The sequence below is a fragment of the Ctenocephalides felis genome, unplaced genomic scaffold (assembly GCF_003426905.1).
Source record: "Ctenocephalides felis isolate EL2017-DRISC unplaced genomic scaffold, ASM342690v1 CF-g0.4_SCAFFOLD_01170, whole genome shotgun sequence".
NCBI classification, from domain to species: Eukaryota; Metazoa; Arthropoda; class Insecta; order Siphonaptera; family Pulicidae; genus Ctenocephalides; species Ctenocephalides felis.
The window spans coordinates 53,162,260-53,180,860 of NW_020537324.1; the positions used below are offsets into that span (position 1 = coordinate 53,162,260).

The 18,601-nt window shown below is 31.0% G+C and overlaps 1 protein-coding gene across 1 annotated transcript in view; it reads right to left on the minus strand.

Moving 5' to 3' along the window:
• The window catches only part of LOC113366380 (furin-like protease 2), a 197,640-nt gene extending 188,598 nt beyond the window's left edge, over positions 1 to 9,042 (minus strand). The window contains exon 1 of the mRNA XM_026607980.1: positions 8,685 to 9,042. Within this exon, the coding sequence (XP_026463765.1) occupies positions 8,685 to 8,888 (204 nt within the window). The 5' untranslated portion in view covers positions 8,889 to 9,042. The remainder of the gene's footprint in view (positions 1 to 8,684) is intronic.
• Between the last annotated feature and the right edge of the window lie 9,559 nt (positions 9,043 to 18,601).

The following is an 18,601-nucleotide window of genomic DNA, read 5'->3' on the forward strand; positions in this document are numbered from 1 at the left end:
CGTTGAAGTCCAAGGATGGTTCTTACGGCGAGAAAAATCGAATAATTGCCGGGAAGATCCTAAAAACAGCCATTTGTTTTTCACATACAAACGTTTTCTAACTAAAACGTAGAATCATTTGAGCTTAATTTGTTTATAATGCATAAATAAATAAGGTGAATTAGAGAATTTATAAAGGTAAACTGGTGGACAGGTAAATTGGATGATATGTAAAATGGTAGAGAGAAGAACTGGTAGATAGACAAATGTGTAGATAAATAAACAGAATGACAGCTTAATTGGTAGAACAGGATGTGAGATAAAATTGTAGGCCGGTAAAATGGTAGATTGATAAACAGATCGATAGGTAAGCTGGTAAACAGGTAAATTGATAGACAGGTGAATTGGTAGACAAGTAAATTGTTGAAAAGGTAATTTGTTGGATAGCTGGTGGTCAGGTAATTTGGAGAATATGTAAAATGGTAGATAGACAAATAACAAGACGGATAAACAGGTTAACAAGTAAATTGGTAGACATGTGAAACGGGTTGATAGGTAAATAGGTTGACAGGTAGAGTCGTAAGTCGGTAAAATGGTAGATTGATTAACAAGTTTATAGTTAAATTCGTAGACAAATTGTTGAATAGGTAAATTGTTGAACAGATAGCAGTGACGTTAAACTAAATGTAACAAATACACATCTTTGTTCAACTTTTTAATTTAAACTAAATCAAGGAAAAGCGTGAACGGCTACAGCTAGTTGTTAAATATAATTCGTATCAAGTTTACTAGAGTTACTGCTAATTCAATAATCTTTAATCTTTAATTTTTAATCATGAACTAACTCTCTAGAATTATAAACAATTCCGTGTAATTCCAAAATGCACTTGCTTAATGTGCATTCAACTCATCGGTATTAATTTAATTTTTCTTAGCAAACTCAATGAGACGAAACACGGAAGCGAAGCGCGAGACAATACACGTTCCAAGTTGTGACCCACACAAATAATGCGACGACTTGTCGCTTGCCGGCTCCATAAAGTTTTATCTAGTCGCACAACAGCGGCTTATATGCAAATCAAACATCAAAGTTTCCCGGCTGAATAGCATTTGTGTTGTCTTTCTGCGCTATTAGTTCGGTTCCATTTCTGAATCTGACATCTCTAACGACGATGCACACATATCAGACTAATCAGGACGTTTGATCTCTATTCAGATGCACAAGCTACGTTGGTTATCGTAAAACGCAATTGATATCAGTTTACGCGGTTTGATAAATATGGGAAACGTGGCAACTTTGTAAGTGAATCTAATTTTAGGTGATAAAACGCAATTTGCAAGTGAATTGTATTCATCTAGCATTACTGAAGCGTCAACTTTAAAAACACTCAAAAAAATATAAAGAATTTCGAGCAACAAAGTGATAACCTCAAGATTTAGATTTATAATTTCAGAGAATAGAAAAGCGATATTATACTTTCTACTAACTTCAAATCATGCTAATATTTGATTCCAATTTCTGAATACGTTTTCAAAATACCTCTTCCTAGGCATTGATACATCAAAATGAATAATATATTAGCCCTATTAGATAAACCCTAATAATAACCATTGGGGTTGCCGCCATCTAAAAATACGACGTAGGCCCAACAATTCATAAGACGAAAGTTCTGATTGATGTTAAATATGAGTTAAAAAAAACTTAATATTTGTATCTACTAATTTTATAATATATTCTATGCATGTTTTGACTATTTTCGTGAATGTGATCTAATTTAACCCTCCGTCGGTCGGCGTGGTCTGGCCAGACTTTTTTCGACTTCAATTAAAAAAAAAATACTTCTAGTAATCCTATCGACTTGAAATGTCTTGACTTTTCCTAAAATTTCATTAGCTGTCGATCAATGAAAAAATCAGTACGAAAAAATATACAGAAGGATAATTATAAGGATATTAACTTTTTTATACTTCGAACGGTCGGAAAGGTCTGCCTAGACCACCCATACATTTTGTATGAAATGTACGCTTTTTGATATATGTAAACCAGTATTTTGTCTTTTTTCGTGATATTTTCTATTCAAACTGCGTTGTATATATTCTTTGCTATGTGTTGTAACATGAGTGTTAGTATTTTCATGACGAGAGTTCCTTGAAAACCTACCAAACTTATTGGTAATCGCAAACACTGAAAATCGGATGAGTAATGCACACATTATCAACAATTTTTCTACCCGTACTGCGTTCGAAATTTTTTTTTGGCAAACCTGTAGTGGAATTATATTTTCACTTTGAGTTTTACAGCTCATTTCAGAGGCGACGCACCTCATTTCGTTTTCATTTGAATTTCACATTCATTTCAAAGGCGCCGAAAAAGAATAAATATTGTTTTTCATTGATATAAAACAGAAAAGAAAAAGAAAAAATCAAAACTATAAATATTTACTACTAATAATCGTTAATATATAAGACACGAAAAACTCATTTATCCCATATAAATGCATGTAAAATGAAAGGTGGCCCAGCCAGACCTTTCCGACCGTTCGAAGGTGAAAAAATATCCGACCGACGGAGGGTTAACAATCTACAATAAACTGCAACGACACCAGTTTTAGGGCTGCGCTAGAAAAACTAATATCATAATACAAAGATTTCAAAGATTTTGATCAGAATACCAAAATGCACACAATATGGTTTGCAAGCAGACACAAAGAAAAACCAAATTATCATACCAATCAACTAGCTTGAAATCTTTTGAATGTTAACTTTCCAAGAAGACTGAAAAAACTCATCAGCTAGAATTCTTACGTAAAAGAAATTTATTTAATATCCACTTTTTTATTCTCTATATAGGAAACTCTTACTCAATTATATTTTCAATAACCAGTGTTACTTCTAATTATTATCACTTAGTTATTATAATCTCTATCTACCTTGTAGATGATCACTAAGGACAGATGTAAAGTATATGGTGAAAAAAAGTAATAAGCAATAACGTCTTAGTACTATTCATAATAGTATAGCATTTTTTATTTCCAAACAAAATTAATTCAACAGCTCCTTTTAATATATAATTATTTATGTTGTTCGAACAGCAATCAGAACCTCAGAGTCTTATAAGCTGTTTGTTGTGCTGATTTGACATAATTCTACATCGGTTTTACATATGGAAACCCAGACAGCTGTCTCATCTCAGTGTGATGAATTTTATTATTACAATTTCTGTAATAGACCAAATATGCTATTTTCACTTGGGAAAAACTACTATCTATTTTTCAAAGTAAAATCCGATATCACTACTGCCTTACATCAGGCTGCTCGAAGCAAGTATCGAATCCGGAGCCTCTAATCATGCGCTAATCCAGATCCTTTCGCTCTAGCCGCTTACCGACGAGCGCGCCCACTTTAAACCCTTCCCACTCGGATGCCGCCGCTCTGGCGACAAAATACTTAGAAATTTTGCAAGATAATGAAATAATTCTGAACAAAACTATTATTTGTTTATTGTATTTTCTTAAAGCAATAAATTTATATCAATTGTCTTTTATCTCAATATTATTTTATATTAAATAGAAAATGATATATTAGTCGAGTATGAGGAATCTGATGTGAATCATGCCTCATATTCCCCAAGTCTCGCATAACTGGAATACGTTACTCGGGGTAAACGTATGCAGCTTCTACCATGAAACTAATATTACAATATCGCATATGCGATAGTACACTCGCATGACTTACTAGGACGTAACTTTCGCGTCGTAACTTTTCCAAACTGGTAACCACATCGGGTGCCATCAAAGTTCAGATTGACCTACTATAGGGGCCATATCTAATAACATATTTTCTGAAACAGATTTTTCGTAGATAACATGTTTCATATAGTGAACATAAGATGATACTGAATTAGCCATTTAAATATGCAATTGAATTTAAATTTATTAAACAAAATACCAAGAACATATCAAGCAGTAGTTGAATCAACTTTCACTTGGGATATAGATCAAAATATGTTTCAAAGTGAAAATAGCCCTTACCGGGCATTGAGACATCAAATTGTATAATAGTTACTGTTAGATAAATTCTAATAATAATAATTAACAGCTATCAAATATAGATAGATTAGCCCGTGTGGAGTTGCCATCTAAAAGCAGCGCAGAAGAAAAAGTTGCAGCATCATAGAACTTGTAATCAAGTAACAGCTCATAGAACTTGTTAAGCTCAGATTACTGTTCAAAATTAAGAAAAAAAATCATTGAACAATTTTTATTTAATATAAAATCCTCTATTTACCTAGAGTATTGCACTTCTTACTATTCCTATTATTATAATTAAGTAATTACTATTATTTATTAGTATAATGTAAAGCCATTATTTTAAAAGTAGTATAAGATTGTGCCATACATACATACTGATAAAAATATGACAACAAAGACCAACCGACGAAGACTACAGACTGTACAAAACAAAGCTTTACGACTAGTACTCAACAAATCAAGGGGCCTACTGACAAGACGCTATTACTTTACAAAATACATATATGATCAGACTGACGTACCAACTGTAATCGGTCAAATAAAAAAGCTCACTGGCAACTTTTACCTCAAATGTAGAGATCGCCCCAATATTGGCAAACATGCTATGCCAAACTATAACCTAATCTACTCATAGCGGCTAATAAAACAGAATGAAATTAATATAAATACTGTTTTGTAAAACTATTGTTCTTTTTATTGCTTATATTTTGAAGAAATTGTAACTTAATTATTTCTTATTACTAAGGTGATCTTTTCTTTGGAAATTATTAGCCAAAATAGTCAGCCAAATTTCTGAGCTCAAGGCGCTAAATTAAATTATAAAAGACGATTCATATCTTGGCAATTGTTATATTGCAGCTCATTTGGAATTTTTAACTCTTATTTTTTTATTTATTTAACTTTATTTTGCAATCTGTTTATTTCTGACATTGAGCAGAGACTTAAAAAAATAATATTGATTTGAAATTAGTGGCATATCTACTAAGAAACTAATTATAAAAAGATATTTTAAAAAAGTTAAGCTTTTATAGTTATATCTCCATCGATTTGAAATAAATATTGCTAACGTCATCGGAAATATTTCTTTCGTGCATCTGTATCATTAATTGTGTTGGTGGCACAAGGTATCATTTAATAGTTTTATGATAAGTAAACATTACTCATCGTTAAATAAATAAATATAAAATTAAATTCAAAATAATTGCCTTTAAAATTTAAATACTACATCATTCATGTCATTCTGCATAACAATGATATTTTTTTTTTTTTTTATTTCTGTTAATTTTAACAATCAGATTACAATACAATCTATAAGTTAAAAGTTATGGTATTGAAAATCAAAATCAAAAAGAAAAAAAATAGAATAAAGGAAATTAAAGAAAAGAAATAGAATAAATGAATGAATAAATAATAATTAAAATAATAGTATTAATAATAAAAACGATAACAATGATATACATACATTTATTGAAATATCACTAAATACATAGTTATAGCTCTAAATTATGAAATTGTTTTATAATTAATGTCTATTTAGTCCATGTAACCACAACGCAATGACATGTTATTTTAAAACAATGCGCAAAATTTTATTTATACGTCATCATAGAGCGATAATTACAAGTTTATGATTTCGATCAATATTTACAAAACAAATTACGCGAAGCATTGGTTGATGCATATTAGAAATGTAAATATTTTGGGAATTGCGATTAATTAGATTAGAGATTACAAGATCTCTCAAGTCAAAGCAGAAATGTTTTTCTTCGAAATTACTAGTTTATCAATAATGATGATGTGATAACTTCTTACTATCCATATGGTAATAACATAAAATCAAAACTGACATAAAAAATTTCTATTCTAATTAGTTTAAATATTATTTATTCCGATTCGATAAAGCAATGATACAACTATTCTGCTTATTGTGAACTTCAAATTAGTTGCCATTTGATCCCTCAATTTTGAGTTTAGATTCGTGTTTAGCGGTAAAAACTACATTTGAAAAAAATATGCTGCGTACAACTTTTTTGTGGGCCTGAGTTATTGTATTTAATAACTTTATATATTGTATTTAATAAAATACAGTCTTATGAAAATCCTTCACACTCAGAAATTCAATATAAATAATAGATTTACAAAAATATTGAAACCCATCTGTAAAAATAAATTTTAATATGTTATGAAATTATAAATCAGAATAAGTAATTAATTTATAATTGGAACAAAGTTTTAATTAATATTGTTTCGTATTCGACATGCGAGTAGAGCAAGAATGCATTACCGAGCAAGTACATTTTGTGCTGGCAAAACAAAATTAATTTGAATCCACTTTGCTTCGGAAATTCACTTAATGATATTTCACTCACGAATTGTCGCTGCAGTCATTACATAAATGAAATGCTGCGGCAACGCCACGTTTAGGGTGCAAACTCGAAGCGTAGCAACTTTATTAAACAACGTACCGATTTTGTGAAAACAGCATTCAACATATTAAAGGATGTAGAAGGAGTTTAGTATCAAGGCGAAATACTATTACTTTGAAATATCATTATATATGAATAATAGAAAATACCTACATAATAATCTAAAAAGTATCTGAAATATTGAACTGTACACGTATAACTCCGGGTAAAATCAGAAAATGAAGACTGATGAATGAAATTTTGTGGATTTTCTCACATAAAACAATAAAATTAAAAAAAAGCTGAAATAGTTTTCAATGAGTTCCATTAAATATCCTACATATAACCTTTTAATAGTATATGATATCAAACTTAAATAACTGATATCTAATTGAATTTGAAGAAAATCATATACTATCTTGGATTTTAGTCTTTTATGGGCCAAATAATTTTCAAGTCACATTCCAAATTATTCGATATTCTGCCAAATAGTTATGGCTTTTGTCATGAGATGATAAACCTCAATTGTATAATGTTGACAAGATAAATAATATCAATATTTATGACCGTTGCTAGGCTTTTGAAATGACATTTTCATAAATATAAATGCAAACATTGTAGCCGCTGTGAACGGAAGATGATATATTTTATGAATACAAAAAAATTTGTTTGAACAGATTTTTTAACTTCCCGTAGGGTAAGGTAAGTTAAAGTAATTGCAAAAAAAATCAAAATGAAAATTTTTGCTTATCTTTTTTGTTTTTATTGAATGACTGATTTTCTTCTCTCCTCCCCTATTTTTTGAATGTAAAACAAAGATTCAGTCCATAGAATGGCTAAGCAGCCATAAGACAACACTGTATTAAAATCAATTTCTCAATTCGTTCATCACTCTATTAAAACGAATTCATTTCTTCAAACACATTATAACTTTTCCGATGTAACTCAGAATCAAATGCGAATTGTCAGAAAGCTGTCACAAACAAACACCAGTGGCAATAAATTTCAGAAAAACTTCTGAAGAACGTAAACTGACACATTAAACGTTAAATTTTTCTTCAGAAAATACATACTACTTGACCTATAAACAAGTAGCGATCAAGTTTGCGTGAATGAACCGATGGGAAAGATACATTTTGTACGAGATTATATACAGACTGTATCTAAGCTTTGCTTTGAGCTTTCACTCAAAGCTCGCAAAGATCTAACAATTCGATAGTTGTATACTAACTCCATTTGCAAACGTTTACACATGCTAATCGAAAGTTATCTATGATAAATTCAGATACTAGGGAAAATAATAAAAAACAAGTTGTGAGTAGCATTTTGAGTAAAAGCAAGTTACATGAACTTTCCGTTATAAATAATCAACATAATCAATAAAAATTAAGATTCAAGGTAACAAATCGGCTCAAAAACACACTTATACCTTTACAACAATTTGGTCTCATTCGATTTAGAATGAATTAAAAAGTCTAGAAAACTTAAAAGTAGCTAATCGAATTTTTTTGCGAAAACAAACTTCTTCGAGAAGTTAATAAACACGAAAATGATATCGAATTAAATTACTATAAGTTTTTTTCTTTGTTTCTTATCGGCTTAGCTCAGTTTAGAGCATTTAGTCACCTACAACATTTTATTTTATGTCTATTACAATCTATACTAATTTTATTTTTCTACGAGTTCATCTATCTTTAAAATCCCATCTTCTTGTTTTTTTTTAAAAAAAAATACTATAAATGACAAGTAGACTAAGGCGCCAATTCTAAGTAAAATAGACCAATGTTATAGAAAGCTATGTTATGTAGGAGTTTTCATACAAAATCGTACTAAATCTGTCAAAGTCCAATGTGATTGCAGTTGGCTTTTTAAATAGAAAATCTAACCTAGAACAAACAAATGTCAAAAAATGATGTTAACATAACTGATTCTTCAAGATGTGGCTTGATAACATGTGAGTATAAAGTAGCATTTTATTTGTAAAACGCCTAATCGCACAGCACATACATGGCATTTTGACAGTATTTAGTACCATTTTATATGAGAAACGCCACGTGACATAGCCTTGTCATAACATTCGTCTATTTTACGGCAGAATCGGCCCATAAAATACTAAAACTGATTTCATATTGGAACAAATCAGACTCAGGATTATCTAACAAAATTTTATCGTTGCGAACTTTTTCAGTTTTTTTTTACCTAATATTCAATAAGTAAATACTAAATCTCTCAAATGTATAAGCATAAGTAAAGAACTATTTTGTCCTACCTGTCCCATGTTGACGAATCCATGTTTGACTGCAATTGCATCCGCAGCCTCCACACCACTTGGCACGTGCACCGCAAATTCGTTGCCATAGATTGGCGATGCAGAGCGCTTCTGCCTCTCGGCCTGTGCGCTGCAAGCGATCAACACCAGCAGCAGCAGTGCCGGCAGCAATCGGCATCTAGTAACTGCGTCGCGCGACCTCATCTCGACTTTTAGCACTTTCACCACCTCTTTAACAAACTACGACCGTTCGATGCTACGCGCCGACCTCTTTGCTGCTCCGCCGCACTGCTGCTGCTGCTGCTGTTCTCTGCTGCGGATCACTATGATCGCAGCGAACACCAACACGGCACTCGCTGATTCTGAAAAATAATCGTTCAAATTGTAGGTTTAAAAGTATATTCCAAAGCTAAATCAATCAAACAAATGGCATCTCTCTGAACATATCTCAAGCAATAAATATAAAAGTTTTTTTTTAAACAACTCAAAAATCTTTCAATAATGTTGCATTTTTGTATTTCATAATGTAATTTTAAAGTATTTAACATTACAGTACTATTAGTTATTTTTTTAAACTATTGCACTTTATGTGAAATAAAACATTTACTGTGGTTTGCAACCTGTGATGCTCTTGCAATGAGGGCGTACTGCTGTATTCAAAAATAAACCAAAAAGGTTAAAAAAATATTTAAAAAAAGAATGAATATTTATTTTCATGTATACATAATATTGCACGTTAACTTGTAGCTTGATAATTAAGTTATAGTATCATTTGAATCCTCATAGAATTAGATTATAAAAGGTTGAAACCACTGCATTAAGATGTAGATAATAGAAATTCTGTTCTATTCATATATAATATTAACTAAATACATTCAAAAATATTTTGAATGTAAATTCTAATGCAATTGCTAATTTCAACATTACAATATTAAAAAAGAATTTTTATAAAGTCATAATTGATAGAGTAAAATGTAAATGTTTCTATTTCTACACTTCAATATTGAGGGTAGTATAAATAAGATGTGTTTAAATTTTAATAATTTAAAGTATCAAAATGATTTCAAAAGTATAAAGATGGATGAGTCGAGTGTAGATGTAAGTTTAAAATTATACAATAATAAAATTGGAGTACATGAATAAACAAATATTGTTCGAGTCTAAACTTGAATATTAATGCAATGAAGTGGTTTTCCTTATAACAATTGTTAAGAAGGTCAACAAATATTTGTGATATGATTATTAACCTTGCGGCATTCATATTTCTATTTACAGTGTGATCGGAGAGCCAATGCTATTGCATCGTAAAACAAAAATGAAATTTTTAATATTCAAAGACGAATGTCGAATCAGACATATCCGTCATAAAATTGGGTGTTGAATATGTAATTTACATTTCACAAATTATAGCTTGGGAAGTGTAATATTTAAAACTGATGAAAACTTCACCGAGAAGGAAGAACAATTTACAGCGAAATAGTTTTCAAATGAAAAGTTTTATCACTACTCATTTATAACATCATTGACACCAGATTTTATTGGATTCCTTGTATGTTCCTAGTGTATCAAACATTGTTTAATTATAAATGTATTTGAAAATTCTAGGTAACTAAATATGTCTAATACTTTAATATTTTTATTGTTGTAGGTGATACAAAAATGACTAGTAAAATATTTGAAAAAACTTAATTTTTGACTATTTCCTCTTATATTTTTGTAGATTGTATGAATTGTTATAAAAATTGTCATATCCCGTTACTCGATCTATGTGAAATGTGTTATGCTGCAATCTTATCTTATATGCATATGATTTGAAAGACTAGAACCTACCATCGCTGTTCCTAAAAACTTGTTCCGCTAAATGTTACATTCACTTGAATACAATTTTATTAACGAATCTGCAAAACGTGTTACGATCTGTTCAATATGAGAAAATACTCAATTTTTGTTATATTATTCTTCAAGCTGACACGGATAATATAGAGAAATGAGATTGAAACTAGTATAATATTCAAGCAATTGATATAAGCAAAGTTAAAAGTTAAATTAAAAACTAAGTTTTTAACTATGATAATATTTTTGGAAAAAAATATTACAGCATTCTTAGTCATTTAAAATTCTAAAACAAACTAGAAAATCTATATCACAAAGTTGTTACGGAAATAATTGCAATAAATGTCTTGAACATGTGTACATTTTACCAAATTTGCCAATATAATAATTTGATACAAAAACATTAGGTTTAAACGTAGTACCTACAAAATACTTCAATGGCTTCATATTTATAAATGTACATCATGATTGAAAAATTAATAAAAGGTAAGTACTCGCCTAAGAACTTCTAAAATCTTCTTCAAGACATTTATTGCAATTATTTCCGTAACAACTTTGTGATATAGATTTTCTAGTTTGTTTTAGAATTTTAAATGACTAAGAATGCTGTAATAGTTTTTCCAAAAATATTATCATAGTTAAAAACTTAGTTTTTAATTTAACTTTTAACTTTGTTTATCAAAATTGCTTGAATATTATACTAGTTTCAACTCTCATTTCTCTATATTATCCAGTGCCAGCTTGAAGAATAATATTAACAAAATGAGTTCATTTTCTCATATTGAAAAGATCGTAACACGTTTTGCAGATTCGTTAATAAAAATATATTACGAAAACTTAATTTACAAATACATAATTATGATGATTTTAAATAAATAAATCCTATTGTAACAGCACGTATTAATAAACGCCATGAAATCATTAACTTATTGTCTGTTCAAGGTGTACGTATGCACAATACATCAATATATGTATAAAGTTATATTTGTTTTAAGCCATCATTATTTTAGTGTTTGGTATTGTAAATAAATAACCTTGAGCAGTCACTCAAGTTAACAAATAGCGCTATAATGAGAAATATCAGAAAAGAAATAAATTTATTTGGGGTTAACGACAATAAATATTGAAAAAAATGCAATTGAAGGTAAGTTGTCGATAATTAGAAACTATATCATATGTATATTTATGTATCGTGTAATTGGCGGAAATCATTCCTGCATTCAAACATGATCTGGTTTTACCGAAAATTTTCGAACAACATTCACTTAATATACCAGTTCAACTTGTAACGTGCTCAAGCATTACGTAATGCTAAAATTACCCAAAAAGCACTCAATTTTGATGTATCAGGCCAGTTTAGTGTAAAAGCTCCTGTATTTTATATAAATTAAATGATTGATTTATATTTTTTTTAAATTGTGTGATTTTGTTATAAATTATCAATAAACATGGAAGAAAAAATATTACATTATCCTTATATATGTCTTCCAATAAAAGAAGAAATGTTTTATTGTCTAATGAATTGAACCGAGAGAATTGGATGGCGAAGAAAGGTGAACTTGGAGAATATTTTGAATAAGCGAAATTTTATGGCATGTTTAATGTCCAAATTTACTATAATAGTTGATATCTACTATTTAGTTTTATGTATTACAAATTACAAAAGATTTATTACAAAAATAGTTTACTCAATAAATTGCTAATTAAGAATAAATAATCATTATATCTTAGATATAATAATTATTCTTAAAACTATAGCTTTAATTATTATAATCAGAAAACTAATGACTGCTAGGAAATCTAAATTACAAAAAACCTTCCAACTAATGTTTGCTCAAAATGAATCACCTCTATTTCCAATTGTAATTTTTTTATAGTATTTTAAATTAGTTGCTACCATCCAAAAAATTCAATCCAAAACTGTTAATTCTAAAGAAATGGTTAGATACTCATTGAAAGAAGTTTGCAAGGTTTTGAAATAAATGCTGCCCTTTTTTTAGGAAAACTTGGACAGAAGTCAATATCTGCTGTTTTTCCAATTTTGTGCCAAATTGTTCAGAATGACTTAAAACTCGAGAAAACATAAAATTGTCAAACCAGATTTTCGTCGACAGTTCTCGTCGAGCCCTCGACCCGAACGGACGTGTCACGCGAGCTCTCGAGCAAATTAATTTATTTGGAAGTCATCCATAATCCACGGTTATACATGTGTAGAGATCCATATACATTTTTATTTATTCTTTTTATAGTCTTGTTAAAATAAGTGCGTTATATGTTAAAGTGAGTCATGCAATCAAGAGAGTTTGCTCAACCCAACGGCCGACCACCAGACGTAAGTTTGGTTAGCTGTTCAACTGTTGGCGAATCAATTGCGCAAGCAATGAACACTGTGAATCACAAGGAATATGACAATATTGATAGTGAAATGGACCTAAGTGACTACTCAAGTGAAAAAATTAACATAAAAACAATTAAAAATGTCAGTGACCCAGTGCATATAAATACCGCCGGTAAAGATTACACGGCGTATCAACACATCAACAATAACGTCAATCAGAACACCGAAGTACATACAACTCCTGAACCAATCAATAGAAATATGAATGATGTTGATCAAGGCCAGGGATGGACAACCGTTACAAATAAAAGAAGACAGGAAAATTACTGCAACGAAGCAACAACGAAAAAGGTTACCTTGAAAGACTACTGGTTAAACTCAGTGCCCACAAAGAATTATTATGACACTCTGCAATACGCGCCTTCTAGTGTTGAACCAGTAGAAAAGACAATTAATCCACCACCAATTTTCGTCTACGGTGTTGACGACATCAAGCCTCTCATCGAATTATTAGAATTACACGCCAAGGACAAATATTCTTACAAAACAACTGGACTGCAGCAAGTTAAAGTAAACACAAAGGACCCACAGACGTATAACACCGTACTAAAACATTTGAAAGAAAAAGGAACTGAACTACATTCATATCAAACAAAGTCACAGCGATCTTTCAAAGTTGTAATAAAAAATTTACATCATACCACTGATGTGGCAATGCTAAAACAAGAAATAAGTGAAAAGGGTCACAATGTTTTAAGAATTTACAACTTAAAACATAGATACACAGGATACCCAATAAATATCTTTGTGGTAGAATTGGAACAACAGAAAAATAACAAAGATATTTATTCCATTGACTTTCTTTACAGAACCAAGGTTTCTATAGAAGCAAACAGACCTACTCAAGAAGTGCCACAATGTACAAGATGCCAGAGTTTAGGGCACACAAAAAATTACTGTACACGCACAGCGCGTTGTGTAAAATGCGCCGGAAAACACTTTACTAAAGATTGTTCGTGGAGAGATCCTGTCAACCAAAACGTAAAATGCGCACTTTGTGGAGGAAACCATCCCGCAAGCTATAAAGGATGTGCTATTTATCAACAAGAAAAACTTCGTAAATTTCCACCATTAAGAAGAAGTCAGACTCCCCTCAAAAATCCCGTTAATACGAGCCACTCCTTCGTACGTGCAAACGTCTCCTTCTCAGAAATAACAAGAAACTCACAGAAAATAAATAATAATGTTACATGCCAACAAGACAATTCAGAACAACCTACAAACCATCAACAAGCCAATCAACAAAGTGACATACATGAATTAAAAAATATGATGAAAACGTTAATGAACCAAATGGGCACTGTGCTCAATATAATCACAAGTCTTTTAGTGAATAAAAATAATGGCATTCGAATATAAATTGTGCACATGGAACGCCAACGGTCTAGCTCAACATCACCAAGAGCTCAAACAATTTCTTCTAAGCAATGACATTGATATAATGCTAATTTCAGAAACTCATTTTACGAGCAGAAGTTATTTTAATATTCCATTCTATACCACTTACAGCACCAGGCATCCTGACGATAGAGCACACGGAGGATCAGCCATTTTAATAAAATCTAAAATCAAACATTATCTAATGGAACCTGTCTGTAATGATTTCCTGCAAGCTACCATTATTTCTGTAGAATTTCCTCAAAGTAATACTACAATTGCATCAGTCTACTGCCCGCCTAAACATAAGATACTAAAACGAGACTTTGAAACGTTTTTCAACGGTCTTGGAAATAAATACATAGTAGCAGGGGACTATAATGCCAAGCATACTCACTGGGGTTCAAGACTATGCAATCCCAGAGGACGAGAACTCTTCAACTTAATAACTCCAACAACTCAACACCAATATCGACAGGAGAACCTACCTACTGGCCAAGCGACATGCATAAAAAACCAGATTTACTAGATTTCTTCATTTGCAAAGGTATTCCAGAAAGAAACTTGAAAGCCTACTCAAGCTTGGACTTGTCTTCAGATCACTCTCCGGTAATTGTATCTTTTAGCAATACTGAACCAATTTGTAACCTCAACCTTCACCTTACAAATAAGTATACCAATTGGAGCAAATTTGGAGATATTCTGGACAATAATCTGGAATGCAACTTACCACTAAAATCTGAAAAAGATATTGATTTTGCTGTGAACTTTTTTAATGACTCACTCTATATCGCCGCACAAAACTCCACTCCATCAATCGAAAACAACTTTTCTTTTAATTGTCCAACTTCAATCAAACGGCAAATCGCAATAAAAAGAAGACTAAGGAAAATCTGGCAAACCACACGATCACCGGTAGATAAATCCAATCTTAACAGAGCCTGCAAAGATTTAAAACTCATGCTCCGGAACTTTAACAACCAAGTTTTTGAAGAGAAATTAAAACACTTAACTTCTACCAAAGAAACTAACTATTCACTTTGGAAAGCCGCAAAGAAATTTAAACAACCAGTCGCTCAAACGGTACCAATTAAAAAAGCCGACAACTCCTGGGCTATAAGCCATGAGGATAAGGTCAATTACTTTGCCGACTATTTTGAAGAAGTTTTTCAATGTCCGCCTCAGAAATGCAGTTCTCAAGAAGAAGAGTTTATTTACTATGGGCTTCGTAACATGTCTTCAGGACCACAAGTTCCGACAATTCGCTTCTCCCTATCAGAAGTCAAGAAAGAAATAACAAAATCCAAATCAGGTAAATCACCAGGATACGACAAGATCTCGATGCAAATGCTGAAACACCTTTCACCAAAGTCTATAAGATTTCTGACAATTCTATACAATTCGATATGTAGACTTCAAATTTTTCCTCAAGCTTGGAAAAGAGCTAGGATTATCTTGATTCCAAAACCTGGCAAAGATCCATCCTATACAACATCATATCGACCAATAAGTCTTTTACCCCTCCTTTCCAAAATATTTGAAAGATTGCTGCTTAAAAGAATTCTTGTCACATTGAACAATAATAATACAATTCCTTGTCATCAGTTCGGTTTTAGAAAGATGCATTCAACGATTGAACAAACCCATAGATTGGTGCATAAGATTAACGAAACTCTACAAGAAAAGAAATATTGCTCAGCTCTGTTCTTAGATACCACACAAGCATTTGACAAAGTTTGGCATACAGGACTTCTTTATAAAATAAAAAATACTTTACCCAATGACCTATTTCTATTAATTAAATCATACTTATCAAACCGAAGTTTCTACGTAAACATTATCAACATGAACTCACCTATTAAAATAATAAAATCAGGCGTTCCTCAAGGCAGTGTTCTCGGCCCAATTTTGTTCTTAATTTTTACAGCTGACATTCCCACCTCACTTGACACAGACATAGCCTCATTTGCTGACGATATTTGCATTCTTTCAAAACATGAAAATCCCACAACTGCTTCAGAGCAACTTCAAAGTCACTTAACATCAATAGAAAAATGGTACAAACTGTGGAGGCTAGAGATCAACAGCCAGAAATCATCCCACATCACTTTTACACTCAAACACGAGACATGTCCACCTGTAACTGTGAATGAAATAGAAGTCCCTCAGGTCGAACACGTAAAGTATCTGGGCATGCATCTAGACCGCAAACTGAATTGGAAAATTCACATAAAAAAGAAAAGACAACAGCTTGAGGAAAAGTTACGAGAACTATACTGGTTAATGGGTAGGAGATCCCATCTTTCTGTACACAACAAAATACTAGTATACAAAGTTGTACTTAAGCCGATTTGGACATATGGCATAGCACTTTGGGGTACTACATCTAAAAGTAATGCTAACATCATTCAAAGGTTTCAGAACAAAGTTCTTAGGATCGTTTTAGGCGCCCCAAAATATACTCCCACCTGGCTGATCCATGATGACACACATATGCGCACTGTAGCCGAGGAAGTTAAAAGATTCGCTGTTAACCACAAAGACAGACTGGAAGAACACCCAAATGAGTTGGCCAACGCACTGCTATCCACAAACACAACACGAAGACTTAAAAGAAAAATATTTAGTGATTTAATTAGATTGTAATTACTCGTGTCACACTATTAATTCTTATAAAGGAAAAATGCAACTGTGTATTTTTCACTATTTATATATCGATGTCATTTTTACATATAATTGCCAAAAGATTTACTTAATGTCTATGTAGGACAGTTGTAAATATATTGTTGAATAAAAAAAAAAAAAAAAAAAAAAATAAGATTTTCGCGACAAACAAAATGAACCACACGGACCTTCGCGTCGTTAAAAATAATCCACGATTACAATAGAAATAATTGTTTAATTATTTTTTAGTATCAAGGGTAAAATAGTTTCTAAATTGTAGGGTTAAATATGTTTTTGTGAAAGAATTTATTTATATATTTCAAAGATAGTATCAAGAGGACAATCGGTAGTGAACGTAGCAAGCCTTATGTATCCATGAATATATAATTATTATTATACCTTATGTAAACAGTGATAAAACCTATATGGACTTACGGTATTGAATTATGGGGATGTGCCAGCAAGTCGCATATAAATTAATGCAGCGTGCCCAATCAAAAATACTCAGACAGATAGTTGATGCCCCGTGGTTCGTCAGTAACAAGACCATACATGACGATCTGAATATTTTATATATCGAGGAAGTAATAAGGAAACTTCAGTTGTCACCACTTTCAAAAACTAGAAGCCCATCCAAATAAAATAGTTGCACAACTGCTTGAGATGCCACATTCCAGGAGGCTTCAAGCGTAAATCACCAATGGATAATATCCTGATCTAGCAAATTGTTTAATGGAACAATTTCTATATTTTTAGAGTAATCATCAAAATATGTTAGTTAAGTTAATTTAAATTTTTTTTTGTAGTATTATTATATTATTTATTATTTACTATTATTACATATTACTATTATTATTAGTTACTATTCTTATGTTAATATTTTTATTTATTCTTATTTAGTTTATTCTTTTTAGTTCATATATATAAGCAATGCAGCTCATAGAATATAAGTACTGTTCTGATTGCTGTAAAATAATAAATGAATAAAAAAAAAAAAAAAAAAAAAATACCTTATGTATCCATGAATATAATATTAATTGTGATATAACCAATATACAGTTTGTAATCACAATTTCCTAAGCCAGCTTATAATGTTTGTATGCAACAGTTATTTACATAAATTGATATATATCGCATGTTCACAAAATTTGGTGCACGAGTAGTATCGATTAATTAAATGCGAATGTAATTCAGTTTGAATATTTGGATCATATATAACAATGAAAGAAAAATGAAAAAAATCAGAAATGATGAAAAAGGAAATTGAAATCTTGGCATAAATGATCTTGACAGTTTTAACAAGAATATTGCAAATATTTCAAAGTATGATCTCTAGATTTCAAGATTATAATTACAGAATGTTACAAAGAAAGCACTTGTTTCACTTTTGAAGGTTACAAATAAGGCATATGATCTCGATAAATGTACTAATTCAATATATAGTACATTTTTCTATATTCAAAACATTAAGCGTTTAAATGAGAAATAATTTAAGTAATTTACAACAGAAAAAAGACAAATCACCTATGCAAACAAGAAGCATGAAAATACGAGTACATTTATTACTTTATATTAGGGCAAAAAAATAAAAATTCCTGTGTTCAGAATATTTAAAAAAAACTGATGTTTTACCCATATCCTTTTT